Source organism: Lemur catta, chromosome 4 (assembly GCF_020740605.2).
Source record: "Lemur catta isolate mLemCat1 chromosome 4, mLemCat1.pri, whole genome shotgun sequence".
In the NCBI taxonomy this organism is placed as follows: domain Eukaryota; kingdom Metazoa; phylum Chordata; class Mammalia; order Primates; family Lemuridae; genus Lemur; species Lemur catta.
Window position 1 is genome coordinate 94476732 of NC_059131.1, and position 14120 is coordinate 94490851.

The 14120-nt window shown below is 38.6% G+C and overlaps 1 protein-coding gene across 1 annotated transcript in view; it reads right to left on the reverse strand.

Annotated features, from left to right (window-relative positions):
* SEPSECS (Sep (O-phosphoserine) tRNA:Sec (selenocysteine) tRNA synthase) overlaps window positions 1-14120 on the reverse strand; it is a 40319-nt gene that overhangs the window by 3196 nt on the left and 23003 nt on the right. The window contains exon 9 of the mRNA XM_045550464.1: window positions 875-968. Within this exon, the coding sequence (XP_045406420.1) occupies window positions 875-968 (94 nt within the window). The remainder of the gene's footprint in view (window positions 1-874; window positions 969-14120) is intronic.

Sequence of the window (14120 nt, forward strand, 5' to 3'; positions counted from 1 at the left end):
CACTTTACAAATGTAATCTCAACCAATCTTTTAACAATTTTACATGGGAGGGATCATTATTTCTATTTTATACACAGGGAAAAGGAGGTTAGATACTAGTACATAGCAGAATTGGGATTCAAACCATACAACATCACCTTCTATAACACAGATTATAATTGAGCAAAAGGACTGACTCATTGGGGTGGTTTTTATTATATTAAACATATAGATGCCCAAATGGTTTTCCATAGAAGCCCATTCCTGAAAAGGTTTCAGTTACAATTGATTCACTTTCCTTACTTTCCACAGATAAATGTGAAATATGAAACATATTACATATATTCACAAGTTAAAAGGGATAATTATGAAGCTTCAAAGTTAAGTGTGTAAAAGTCAACATTCACATTTTTGTTTTTGGTAGCCATTACACTACATGACAAAAATACATAGTCCTTATACAAACAAATGGAATTACCATAAATACAGATTTCTTGAATATGGAGAGGCTAAAGAAAATAAGCAATAGCATTAAAAACAATATAAGAAAAGCTTTAATTTCTGATATGTTGGTGTTTTGTTAGTTAACTGGAGAAAGTTTTAATTATTTATAGAGAGTCCTTGCTTCTGGTTAGAAGACAAAGTATGATTTTCCATGTATTCATTTTAATACTTAATATTGATTCAGATTCCTTCATTCTACAGCTTTTACATTAGAAATACATTAAAGCATTTCTAAAGGCTATCTAAACTTTTTCAATTTACAAATTAATATTGTAATGAATTTAGAACTATTATTGTAACCAGAAAGAGTTCTCTCTCTTTCTAAAAATTTTAGCTTCCTCCTAGGGATGAAAATTCTTTTTTTTTTTTTTTTTGAGAAAAAAAAAATTACCTAAAGATATGGGATTACGAGGTGTATGCAATAGTCTCTCATTGTAGGCCTCTGATAACTTCTTTAGTTGGTTAGACAAATATGAAAATATTTCCTGCAACAACAAAATGTCACATTTAAAACAAATCAAAATATTTACTGCAACTTGTCACATTTAATAAGACAAAATCTGACTGGTACGAAGTCTGTACTGTAAATTAACTCATCCATGTGCCCTATGAGCAATTCTCTCCTTTACCACAATACAGTGAGATTGAAAGCTCCCACAACTATCCGAAACCACAGGATTTGGAAAAGGCAAAGAACCACATGGCTATTAAGTATCTATCACAAACCCATCTTCTTCTCAGAATCTCCAGAGCTACCATTCTACTCCAAGTAGCCATCAACCTTTTCCCTGGACACAGTGACAGATCCTAAATGATTTCTCTGCCTACTCTCTCACCTCTCTACAATCTATTCTACACTCAGAAGACAGAGCAGTCTTTCAAAAGCATAAACCAGATCATGCACCTCCCAGATGACTTCCTCCTGTAACTATTAAAAAACCACATTCTTCATCTCCAAGGCCCCACCTCATGTGACCCAGCCAACATACCCAACCCAGGACTGTCATTTCCCCCACTCACTAAGCACCGCCACATTAGCCTCTTTTCCAGCTGTTCTAGTGTCTAAATCTTTATGCCTGCTTTCCCTGCATTTCCCAGATCATTCCTTCAGTGGCCCCTTTTGTCACAGTCTATAAAGACCTTCCTTTGTTACCTCCCTATTAAAGTAACTCTACAACTCTGCCCACCCCCAACTCCCAATCTCCTTCCAATACCAATAGCTATTTTGGTTCCTTACCACAATCTGAAATTATCTCATTTATTTGCTTAAATGAGTATTGCCTAGTACTACTTACTAAGATGAAAAAATTCCTTGAAGACAGGAACTGTCTGCTTCACTACTGTTTCCCTAACATTAAGAAAAATGTGCCAGACTTTGTTATGCAAGGTACTTAAAAGGTAGTTTAAAATGTATTTCCTGGTCAGGCATGATGGCTCACGCCTGTAATCCTAGCACTCCGGGAGGTCGAGGCAGGTGGATTGTTTGAGCTTGGGAGTTCGAGACCAGCCTGAGCAAGAGCGAGACCCCATCTCTACTAAAGAAATAGAAAGAAATTAGCTGGACAACTAAAAATACATAGAAAAAAATTAGCTGGACATGGTGGCACATGCCTGTAGTCCCAGCTACTCCGGAGGCTGAGGCAGAAGGATCACTTGAGCCCAGGAGTTTGAGTTGCTGTGAGCTAGGCTGATGCCATGGCACTGTAGCCTGGGGAACAGAGCAAGATTCTGTCTCGAAAAAAAAAAAAATGTATTTCCTTTAAATCACACAAAGGTAAAATTAACAATTCCCTTATCTCAATTAGAAGAATATAGCAACTCCTGTAGTTCCAACTACTTGGGAGCCTGAGGCGGGAGGATCACTTGAGCCCAGGAGTTGAAGGGCCAGCATGGACAACACAGCAAGACTCTATCTCTTTAAAAAAAAAAGAACATAGCAACTAAAAGTAAAAATTGTCCTACTCTGAAAAATAACGTATATTCAATAGTAGAAAATATAATAAAACTATGTTTTGCAGGTACAAAATGTCACATGTACATAAATGCAGTTTAACAAAGTTACAAATACATATTAAGTTGACAACTATTTGAACTACAATTTTACTTTCTTCTCCTCATAAGGCCTTTAAAAAGAGCTAAAATGAAAATCTGCCCAAGTATGTCTGTAGCAGAACAGACCCATTTGCACTGACCTCCTCCATCCGTGGTCAAAACATATAAATTCAGCCAAGGGCTAACAGAGTACCCAAGTGGAGACAGCAGGAAATGACACTTTAACTTCAGAGGCCACAAAAGCTGCTTCTGTTTTCTCCCAAAGGTACAGTTTAGATACTCTGATCCTACACTGGGTCCCAGAGTAGCTTTTTCATGTCTAAAGCACACAGATGACTAACTACATTTTTTGTTAGCTAAAGATTGAGAGAAAAGGAAAATTCCTACCAGGTTTATGAATTATTAATGAATCCACTGAAGACCACATTTTTACCCTTCTCAGCACAGTACATATATATTATATTGTGACCTAAAAATTTTAAACTAATAATCATTCTTAAATCTTAGGATATTTTATAAGATTAATTCTCAATGTATTACAATTAAGAAATCTTAGATGGATCACTAAAATACATGGATTCTTTTTATATTCAAAAAGTTAATATCCACAATTGTCGTATCTAATGAAGCTATCAATAAATGTTACTGTTACATATTATAAGCCTTTCTCTTTTGTCATTAAAAAAGGCAACTAGGTCACTAATTTAAATGTTCTGCATTGTCTAAGAAAAAGCAGTCACATATTTTCACTTAGATATTAAATACCAACTTTTCTTCATCTATATTATTCATCCAAAGTCTTAACCTGACTGTGTCTCTCTAATTCTCTCCTACTCTCAATTCATCAACATCTCATAAGCAGAAACAAATCTGATAGCCAGGAAATGTCTTTTACAGACCCCTACATTTCCCCCCAACAGCAACAAAAAAGCCCACACCCATCCTTCATTTACCTTTAAGCATACATTTTCATGTGTTAATGAAGCAAAGTTTTCTCCAATTTACATATTTCAGTGGTGAAGACCAATTTAAAATATCATTCTACCTAGTTTGGCTGCCACATCAAACACTAACATGGTCACATTTGTAGAATAAGAGGAACCTGATGAGTATTTAATTTGTACTTGAGTTAGCTATGTCTGAAAAAAGAGGAAATGTTTCCTTAGTAACACCCCTAGAGGGTGCTTTTAAACTTACTGATGCATACATGGCTATTAAAAAACTGGATTTGCCCAATGTTCAATTTCTAATAACAAATTAGTTTTAACCAGTTCTATCAATCACTTGCTAATGTCAATAGAATTCAGTTTCAACTGCAGCTAACATTAGGATAGATATTTTTAGACTACAAAGATAATACCAAGGTAACTAAATTTCACCTATCACTAACATGGGAGTAATTAGATAAAAAAAGAAAAACATTTTGAATCAAGTTCACATCCATCAGCAAATATTTATAGTATCACTACTCTGTATAAAGGTGCCCAACATGCAGGATAAGACGGAATGGAAACTGAATGGGCAGGTGTTGGTCTTCACCCTTCCGCTCACAGACCAGGTCTCTGTCATTAAGGTGAAGATTCATGAAGCCACTGGCATGCCTGCAGGGAAACAGAAGCTGCAGTATGAGGGCATCTTCATCAAGGATTCCAACTTGCTGGCTTACTAAATATGGCCATCCACCTGGCCCTCAAGGAGAGAGGCGGGAGGAAGAAGTAGAAGAGAGAAACCCACTGTCAGGTCCCTGCCATTTTGCCTCTCCTGTCCCCCACCCCCTGCCCCAGACCCAGGAGGCTTACCTGGGGCCTTGGGCCCTGCCTGCATATTAGTTTCCCTCTTACTCAATTTGGGAATTTAAATTGTCGTACAGAGGTTCATGCCTCCCACCCCTTCCCCATGTTGCTAAAAGTAGCAGGGATTTCTAAGCCACTCTCTGGAATCCCCTTGTGTTAGGGTGTCTTTCTTCAGGCAGCCCATTAGGAACTGAGAGCCCAGAGATGTCCTGCAGGATAGTTTCATAGAGCTAAGTGGTACTTGGCTGATAGAATGTGGTTGTTATTGTCGGTAATCATTTTGTATCTTGCCATGGGCTATCTAATAAACCTCTTGGACCCTCTTGTGAAAAAAAAAAAAAAAAACAATGATAGGTAAACCAATAAGCAAGGAAGTTTTAAGTATCTTAAAGCACAATATGCTGAATTTTATAATATACCACATATTAAGGTCCTAAATGCTCTCCTATTATTATCACTACATCTTAAAAATATCGTTTAGGAGATTGTACCACTATCCTACACTAACACTTACCTAAGCAGTTTTTTACCTGATATATTAAAGGTACTACAGAACCTGCACTATTTTTTGCTACAGTTAAATCTATAACTGACATTTATTATAAAATACTTCTGTAAAGAAAAAAAATTTATAGGCAACCCAAGCAAATGTATATAGAAAGATCTTACTTAAAAGAAATGAAATATTATTGATTTTCTATGTCCTTTGTGCTGTATTTAACTTAATTCTAAAAGACTTTTCACTAGAGATAAACTGAACTGTATACCTGAATGCTAATGTCAGCTATATTTCTAGAATAAAAATACAAAACTTTACACCATAGTTCAAGAAGTTAATGGAAGAGAAGTTAAATCATATTAAGCATCACCTTTCATATGGCCTTTTGCAAACTGATTTGCAGTCATGAAACCCAACATCTAGCCTATCCCTCCCCAGAATCCAAAGATGTGCTTAATTCACTTAATTTTAAAGGAAGAGATCTTACACAATTATGTCTTTTGAAACATACTGTTTCATGTTATAGGATAAGATGAAATGGAACTTCACATATTATTACAGTATGTCTCACAAGATGAGTAATCAAAAGGCAAACACAGTCTAATATTTCAATGATAACATGAATGGATGGATTAATCATGAATGGATGGATGACAGACTGTAAGTAAATATTCAAGCACACAAATGTCCATATTTGAGGAAAACAGTATAAAATATGATATGCTGCTGTCTATAACTGTGGCCAGCTGAAAGGATCCATGCCTACCCGGTAGGCCTTGCCTCAGAGGCAAAAGCACTGAACTCAAGCTGTTGAAGCCCCATATCTGCACCTGAAATCTGCCGCTTCTGTGGAGATTCAACAACTCCACTTTTAGGGCTGCAAATCTACTAATGTTTCCAAACTTAGCCCTGTTATAAGGATACTGTTTGAAGTTATGTGTTTGATGTTCTTTTAGAACTTAGTTTGTCCTCCAAGCTTCAGCTCACAAATTCCAGCCGTTGGAGCAGCCACAGTGCTGTGATTCCTCTTCTGCACTTGTCCAATTCAGCAGATATTTGCAACAATAAATGATTACCTGTCAGCCCTATTCAGCAAAGCACTTTTCTAAAGGGAAAGCTAAGCAGAATAATGGTTTTGTCCAGAAGCAAAACAGAAGTGTGGATAAACTTCCAAGACTGATCTTTCTTTTTGCATAGAGAAATTCAAAGAAATAGGCTCTTACATTTTAACCCCTTTTCTTAAAGGCCTCTTAGGTTAAATTCATGGTTATTTTCCCCTCAATGAAGCAAGTGTGTTGATCAGGAAAGGGCTAAGGGCAAAGAGGCTCAATGCACACACAGAGTTCCATTCTCTCTGATCCTTTCACCCTTCAAAAAGGAAGGCTTGAGAACGAATAGCTTCAAGCTGAGTTCTTGTCTGCCTCTTACAGTGAAAAAGATAATGCTTTTCTGAAGAGATATAGCTAGATGAAATAACCTCTAAAAATATCATTGTGGTGAATAAGGGCACAGAATAAAAAAAATCCTAAGTTTTCTTTTAACACTCCTTTTTTAGTACATAATAACACCAATAATATAAAAAGGAGCTCTCAGTGATGGTATATAAATAGCTTAGGCTGGAGCAAAATAGCTTTGCCTCAGCTTCTCCAGAGCTGAACCAATAAACTATCACGACTAAATTTTCACAGTTCAAAAGCAAGTCCATTTAAACAAAAGAGGCCCTTACTTCCGCAAAAAAAAAAAAAACAACAATATTTATGCTACATATATGCAATTATGGTTTATGGAGGACATCCACATTTTTCAACAGAAAGACCTCCCTATTGAATGAAGTTATTAAAGAGCAAACTTTATTCACTTACAATAAGAGTTCTCAAATGAGCATTTTAACACTTTGAAAATTACTCTTCTATATATTCTTTGTTCTAAGTAACTTCTATACATAGAATTTTAAATAAAACCAATTAGTACATTAGAGAGGCTTTGGGGTTTTACATACCTCCCCAGATAGAGTGGAGGGGTCACGAGATCATCATCTTTATGGCTCAAATGCCTAGCACAGAGCGAGTGATCACTCCCTCACCGATGGATGAGAGACTGGAAGCAGTGAGAAGACAGTAAAAACAGCAAGACAGAAAGCACAGAGGCTTCAGCATCACACAGACCTAGGTTTCAACGGCAGTTCTGGTACTTCTATTTGATACTTGGGCAAGTAGTTAACTTCTCTGGGCCTCAACTTCACTGTAAAATGAGAATAATTCCTACCTCATAGACTTGTTCTAAGTATTACATGAAATAATGAGTATAATGAACCTAGCATAGTTCCTGACTTACACCAGACATTCATAAAAATGGTAGATTCCCACTCACCTATTTTTTCCCCTAGCCTAAGAGTTTTCAGGATAAAAAAAAAAAACTAACATTAGCTAGCAGGACTCCTACAAACATGTGCTAAAACACTGTGGCTATAAACCTGTTCTTGTCCTGTCCCTGTTTATTCTGCTCTACTCTATATATCTAGATAAAAGGAAAAGAACAAAGTTCTGGATGTTACAAAGAGCATTACCTCTTGACATCTGAGATGGAGATATCCAATTCATGAATACCACTACAACATAAAATTCCTCCCATAAAGTGTTTACCCAGTGATCATAAAGAACAAAGTCCCAATGAAATGGAGCTGCCTGCTGGATCCATACACTAGCTGAGCTACATATCACTGCCGGCCATTCTCAAAGCGGGTAGATTTTCATTCATGCTAAGCAAAATGTACACACGCTCTCAATGGAATCATATACAAATAGTTGAAAATTTTAAAGTGAAACCCTAAAAATTAAAAGACGTAAGAACCAAGACATAATGGAAATTCTTAAGGTTCCAAAAAGAAGACAAAACATCCCTAAACCAGCACTTCCAAATTTCTAAGGTAAGAAAAGAGCTTCTGCTAGGCAGGAAGGACTACTCCCAGAAGTACAGTGTCTGTTACACACAACAGATAATCATCATTCCTTTTCACAAATTTTCAACTATATCCATTTAGGGAAATATTTCTAAAAGAACATCAAATTCACATGGAAGTCAGTATAAAATACAATCTGCTTCCTGACTATTTTCCAGAAAGATACTTATTCTGTATAAAATAAGAAATGACTGTAACATTTGACCCAGGTATTCCCAAATATGCTGTGTTAGTTCATTCAACATACATTTGATGAGCATCTACTATATACCAAGTAAGAGATGCTAAGAATAGAAAGCTGAATGGCAAAGTCCAACGGGGACACACTAGTCTACCCAACTACCCATAATCAAATACCTAATAATAAATTTTTAGAAGTGTGCACTCAACTCTCTGTTTAACTTGCTAATTAAATATGTTTAACCCAAAAATTACCCAAGTCTTGTATGAGTTTATTATAGCAATTATTTCATATTATTAACTATTTATATTTACAATTTCAATTCAAGAACAAAAGAAATACTAAATAGCATACTTATTTGGAATTATAATAACAGCATATAAAAATCTTTAAAGTTCCTACCTATTTAAAAAACTATACTTTTAAAGTGACTGACATAACTGTATAATGGTCTTATTGTCAGAATTATAATATATTCCATTTATTTAGCTTAAACATAAATTTTAGGAGAGAGAATCAAGATGACATAGGTAGTTTGTGTCTCCTACATACATGGAGAGGAACCAGAATAGTAAAGAGATTCTCACATTTCAAACACATCATTTGGAAGAGAACACTAGGATTCATGAGGAAAGTGGACAGGAGGCACCAAAAGTGGGTAAGGAGAAGGTTCAGGGCAACTTGCCTGGCTGGTGACTGGCTAAGAGCCAGGAGAAACTCCTTGATGCAGTGAAACAGTAAGAAAGAAGACCCCAGGGCACCACTCTCTAAGACAAACATTTACAATCTTGACTACAAGAGAACCCCCCAACCCACGCAGGTCATGGGCCTAACATAGGGAGCTGCTTGGAGACTGCACAGAGACATCATTCAAGAAAGGGAACTCATCCGGAATTCTATAGGCATCTGAGCCTAAAATAGCTTGAGCTGGGCACCATCAGACACCACGGAACCACAGGCGTGCATGCATGCATGCAGCCACTGTGCAGCTCCAAGGAGGGATAGAGGAGCCCAGGAATTCCCGTGTACTCCTGGGAAGGTCTCCACTGCCCTGCTATGGGATGGGCTGCAGCTGAGACTGAGACATGAGCAGACAGCATTTTCCACAGTGTCTCACCCATGCTGCCTGCCTAGGTGCAGCCCCAGCCTTTCTGGTTCACTCGCAGGTCCAAGGCACCATTTCATAAGTTTGACACTGCATGGTACCCTTCCTTCAGGCTGAGTTTGGGCTTGATGGGGCTACAGCCCCCGCCTGACTGGGGAGGTGCAAGGAAACCAAGAGTTCTATCATGCATCTGGCATGGTGCCCACCAACCTACAGCCGGCTGCTGTGAGACCAAGCCTTGAGCAAACTGCATCCCCCATAGTTTCCTGCCAGTACAGTCTGCCTGAGAAGGGCCCCACCCTCTCTGGCCATAGACCCAGGGCACCATTTTGGGAGCTTCAGGCTAGACAGCCCGGGAAAGGACAAGGAGATAGAAACCTACCCTCTTCCCACCACCCAATGCTGCAGACACAGCTGACTCTGCTTCCAAGCATGAACTTTTGGGGCGGATGAGCCATGGGACAACCAGTTTTAGGCCTGCAGGGGGGAACAGGGTACACTCCCAGTAGTACTCTACAGGTTCTGCATGGAGGGTGCAGCTCATTTCCCTCCCTTCGTGGACAGGAAATGTTTCTGTAGCTGTCCCAACACAGGAATCTCAGCCCCAAGGTCTCTACATTGTTGGATCCACAACCAACACTCCCTAGCACCCACTTGGACCACAAGAGGCTTGGGAAACCAGTGGGTTCCAGGGGAACTGTGGGTCTCCTGGACCTTGGGCATTAAGAGTGGGCCGCTTCCAGCTGAGAGGAGAGTGTAGCATGCAAGAAGGCCCTTTAGGACAAAGGGGACCAGGGCACCAGCTCCAAACCATTTGGGGCCTTCTGCTCCCCCTCCTGTCCCCTCCCACTGCTGCTGAGGCGGCCGTGGCTGTTTCCACTCGGGTCCAGCAGAGGTTCCACAGGGGAAGTTTAAGCCAGGGCACTTGGAAATGCCCACCTGACAGAACACCTATCACATCCAGATGGATTCCAGGGAGCTTGGCGCACACTCCTTTCCCTCTAAAAAGCCACAGCAAGCACTTTCATGTTCCCCAAGGACTAAAGCTACCACCTCGCCTGAAGGAGGGAGGGGCTAGCAGTTCTCTCCTGGAGTTACCTGTCTTTTCTGAGAGGAGCCTACCCACACTGGAGGCAAGTCCCTGGCACCACACCTCCACTGCTGGAACTTTTTCAGTCACAGTCCACAGCCAACCTGATAACCCTGCACACAGCAGGTTGACCTCCCCCACCACCTCTGCTGCGGCTGAGTCAGGGTGGGAGCTGGCAATCTGGGCACTTTCATGCCCCCAAAGGACAGAGATCACTGTCACTGCTGAGAGAGGGAGGTGTGAGCGGCTTGTGAGTCCCACAGATACCTGCCTCTGCTAATCTCATTGAGGGGTCCACCACTCCTATCACAGGCTTCCAGCGCATCTGCCCTTCTCCTGCATGAGCATTCTTCCAGAGCAGGATATCACCCCGCCCTTCAATCTCATACCCAGTACCTGAACTCAGGAAGGCTTGAGGGCAAGTCTGCCAGCCCAGTCTCGGTCCAGTCCCCTCGGGACTCAAGCATGCCATCCAGGCGCCTGAGATCTGGGAATTACCTTAGTCCACCACAATTGGCACCTGAACACTCTCCCAGGGGTCTGAGGTCCAACTGACACAAACTGCCAGCAATGCTACAGTGGGTACCTGCCTGTACAAGCCGAAAGGCAGTGTATTCCTCTCTATACTGAGCAGCAGAGTTTCAAGCACAGGAGAACAAATGAACTGCAAAGCTATCTTTTTTAAGTGGAGGGAAAGAGGTTCTAGATGAGAAGGAACAAGCATAAGAACTCTGACAAAGGTTCACACTAACTATCCAGCAATGGACTCCAACCAAAAGGAAATTTTTGAACTGTCAGATATGGAATTCAAAATATGGATCGCAAGTAAGCTCAGTGGGATCGATGTGAATGTTGAAAACCAACACAAAGAAGCCAAAAAATAATTCAGGACATGAATGAAAAATTCACTAAAGAGAGAGAGAATTAAAAAAAAACAGAACTTCAGAAAATGAAACAGTCATTTAGGGAATTTCAAAATACAGCGGAAAGTCTTAATAACAGATTAAACCAAGGAGAGAAAGAATTTCAGAGCTTGAAGACCGGGTTCAAATTAACCCAGTCAGTCATAAATAAAGAAAAAAGAATCAAGAGAAATGAAGAAAATCTCTGAGAAATATGGGATTATGTAAAACGCCCAAAATAAGAATCATAGGTATCCCTGAGAGAGAAGAAAAAGGAGAAAGCACAGAAAACCTAGTTGAGGGAATGATAGAGGAAAACTTCCCCAGTCTTGCAAGAGATTTAGACTTCCAGATACAAGAAGGTCAACAAACTCCTGGAAGTTTCAATGCAGACAGGACATCACTAAGGCACATAGTCATCAGTCTGGCCAAAGTCAGAGTGAAGGAAAAAATCCTGCAGGCTGCTAGACAAAATAATCAAGTAACTTACAAAAGAAAACCCATCAGAATAACAGCAAACTTCTCAGCAGAAACCTTACAAGCCAAAAGAGATTGGGGTCCTACCTTCAGTCTTCTTAAACAGAGTAACTGTCAGCCAAGAATTTTATATCCTGAAAAACTAAGTTTCATAAACGAAGAAATAAAATCTTTCCCAGACAAGCAAACACTAAGGTAATTTGTCACCACTACACCTGCCCTGCAAGAAATGCTGAAAAATGCTCAAGCACTGAAAACAACAGTTATACCAATGTAAAAACACTCCAAAGTAAAAATTCACAGCTTTTATAAAACAGCAACACAAGACATGGAATGTAAATGATCTAAATGCCCCACTTAAAATATACAGATTGACAGAATGTATAAAAAATCACAACCCACATATCTGCTATCTCAAAGAAACCCATTTAACTCATAAAGAGTCACACAGACTCAAGGCAAAGGGATGAAAAAAAACATTCCATACAAATGAAAACCAAAAGCAAACAGGAGTAGCTATTCTTATATCAGATAAAACAGATGTCAAATGAACAACAGAGGGAAAAAAGACAAAGATGGTCATCATATAATGATAAAGGGATCAACTCAACAAGAAGTAATCCTAAATATATACGCACCTAACACCAGAGCTCTCAGATTCATAAAACAAATACTACTATTAATAGTACTAAGAAATGAAATAAATAGTGGGGGACTTAATAATAGTGGGAGACTTAAACACTCCACTGACAGAACTAGACAGATCATCAAGGCAGAAAATCAACAAAGAAATAGTGGACTTAAAAGGAATCCTTGAACAAATGGACCTAACATATTTTCAGAACTGCACAATATACATTCTTCTCAGCAATACATAGAACATTTTCCAAGATACATCACGTTTGGCCACAGAACAGTCTCAGCAAATTTTTAAAAATAAAAATCACACCATGTATTTTCTCAGACTACAGTGGAATAAACCTAGAAATCAATTCCAAGAGGAACTTTCAAGACTACACAAATACATGGAAATTAAACAACCTATTGCTGAACGATCTTTGGGTCAATAAAAATAATTTTGAACTGAATGACAATGACAAGACAAGCTATCAAAATCTTTGGGATACAGAAAAAGCAGTGCTAAGAGGGACATTCACAGCACTAAATGCCCACATCAAAAAGACAGAAAGACCCAAAATTAACAACCTAATGTCACACCTCAGGGAACTAAAAAACCAAGAACAAACCAAACCCAAAGCAAGCAGAAGACAAGAAATAACAAAGATCAGAGGAGAACTAAACAAAATTCAAACCAAAAAAAATAATACAAAGGATCAATGAAATGAAAAGTTGGTTCTTGGAAACAATAAACAAAATCAACAGACCACAAGCTCAATTAACCAAGAAAAGAAGAGCAAGATTCAAATATGCTCAATCAGAAATGAAAAAGGAGACATTACAACTGATATCACAGAAATATAAAAGATTGTCTGAGACTACTATGAACACATCTAGGCACACAAACTAGAAAATCTAGAGGAAATGGATAAATTTTTACAGACACATGACCTTACAAGCTTTAATCAGGAAAAAACAGAAATCCTGAACAGACCAATAATGAGTAGCAAGACTCAATCAGTAATAAAGTATCTCCCCCCCAAAAAAGGCCAGGACCACATGGATTCACAGCTGAATTCTACCACATCTATAATGAAGAACAAAATTGTTCCATAACATCAAGAAGGAGGGAATCCTCCCTAACTCATTCTACAAAGTCAGTATCACCCTGATACCAATGCCAGGAAAGGACACAACAAAAAAAAGAAAACTACAGACCAATATCCCTCATGAACATAGATGCAAAAATCCTCAACAAAATACTAGCAAACTGAATCCAACAGTACATCAAAAAAATAATTCACCATGATCATGATAGTGGGTTTTATCCCAGGGATGCTAGGATGATTCAACATACACAAAACAATGTGATTCATAACATAAACAGAATTAAAAATAAAAACCATCTGATCAACTCAATAGACGTAGGAAAAGCAACTAATAAAATTTAGCACCACTTCAAGATAAAAGCCTTAACAAACTAGGCATAGAAGGAATATACCTCAAAATAATAAAAGCCCTGTATGACAAACCCACAGCCAACATCATAACTGAATGGGGTAAAGTTGAAAGCATTCTTGCTAAGAGCTAAAACAAAATAAGGATGCCCACTTTCACCACTTCTATTCAACATAGTCCTAGCCAGAGCAATCAGGCAAGAGAATGAAATAAAGAATGTCAAATCTGGAAAAAGGAAGTCAAACTATCCCTGTTTGTCAATGATATGACCTTATACGTAGAAAACCCTAAAGATTCCTCCAAAAGACTCCTAGAATTGATGAATAAATTCAGTAAAGTCTCAGGTTACAACATCAATGTACACAAATCAGTATTTTTTCTACACACTAACAATAGCCAAGCTGAGAATCAAATCAAGAACTCAATTCCATTTACAATAACTGCTAAAAAAAATAAAATAAAATACCTTGGAATACACTTAACCAAGGAGGTGAAAGACCTCT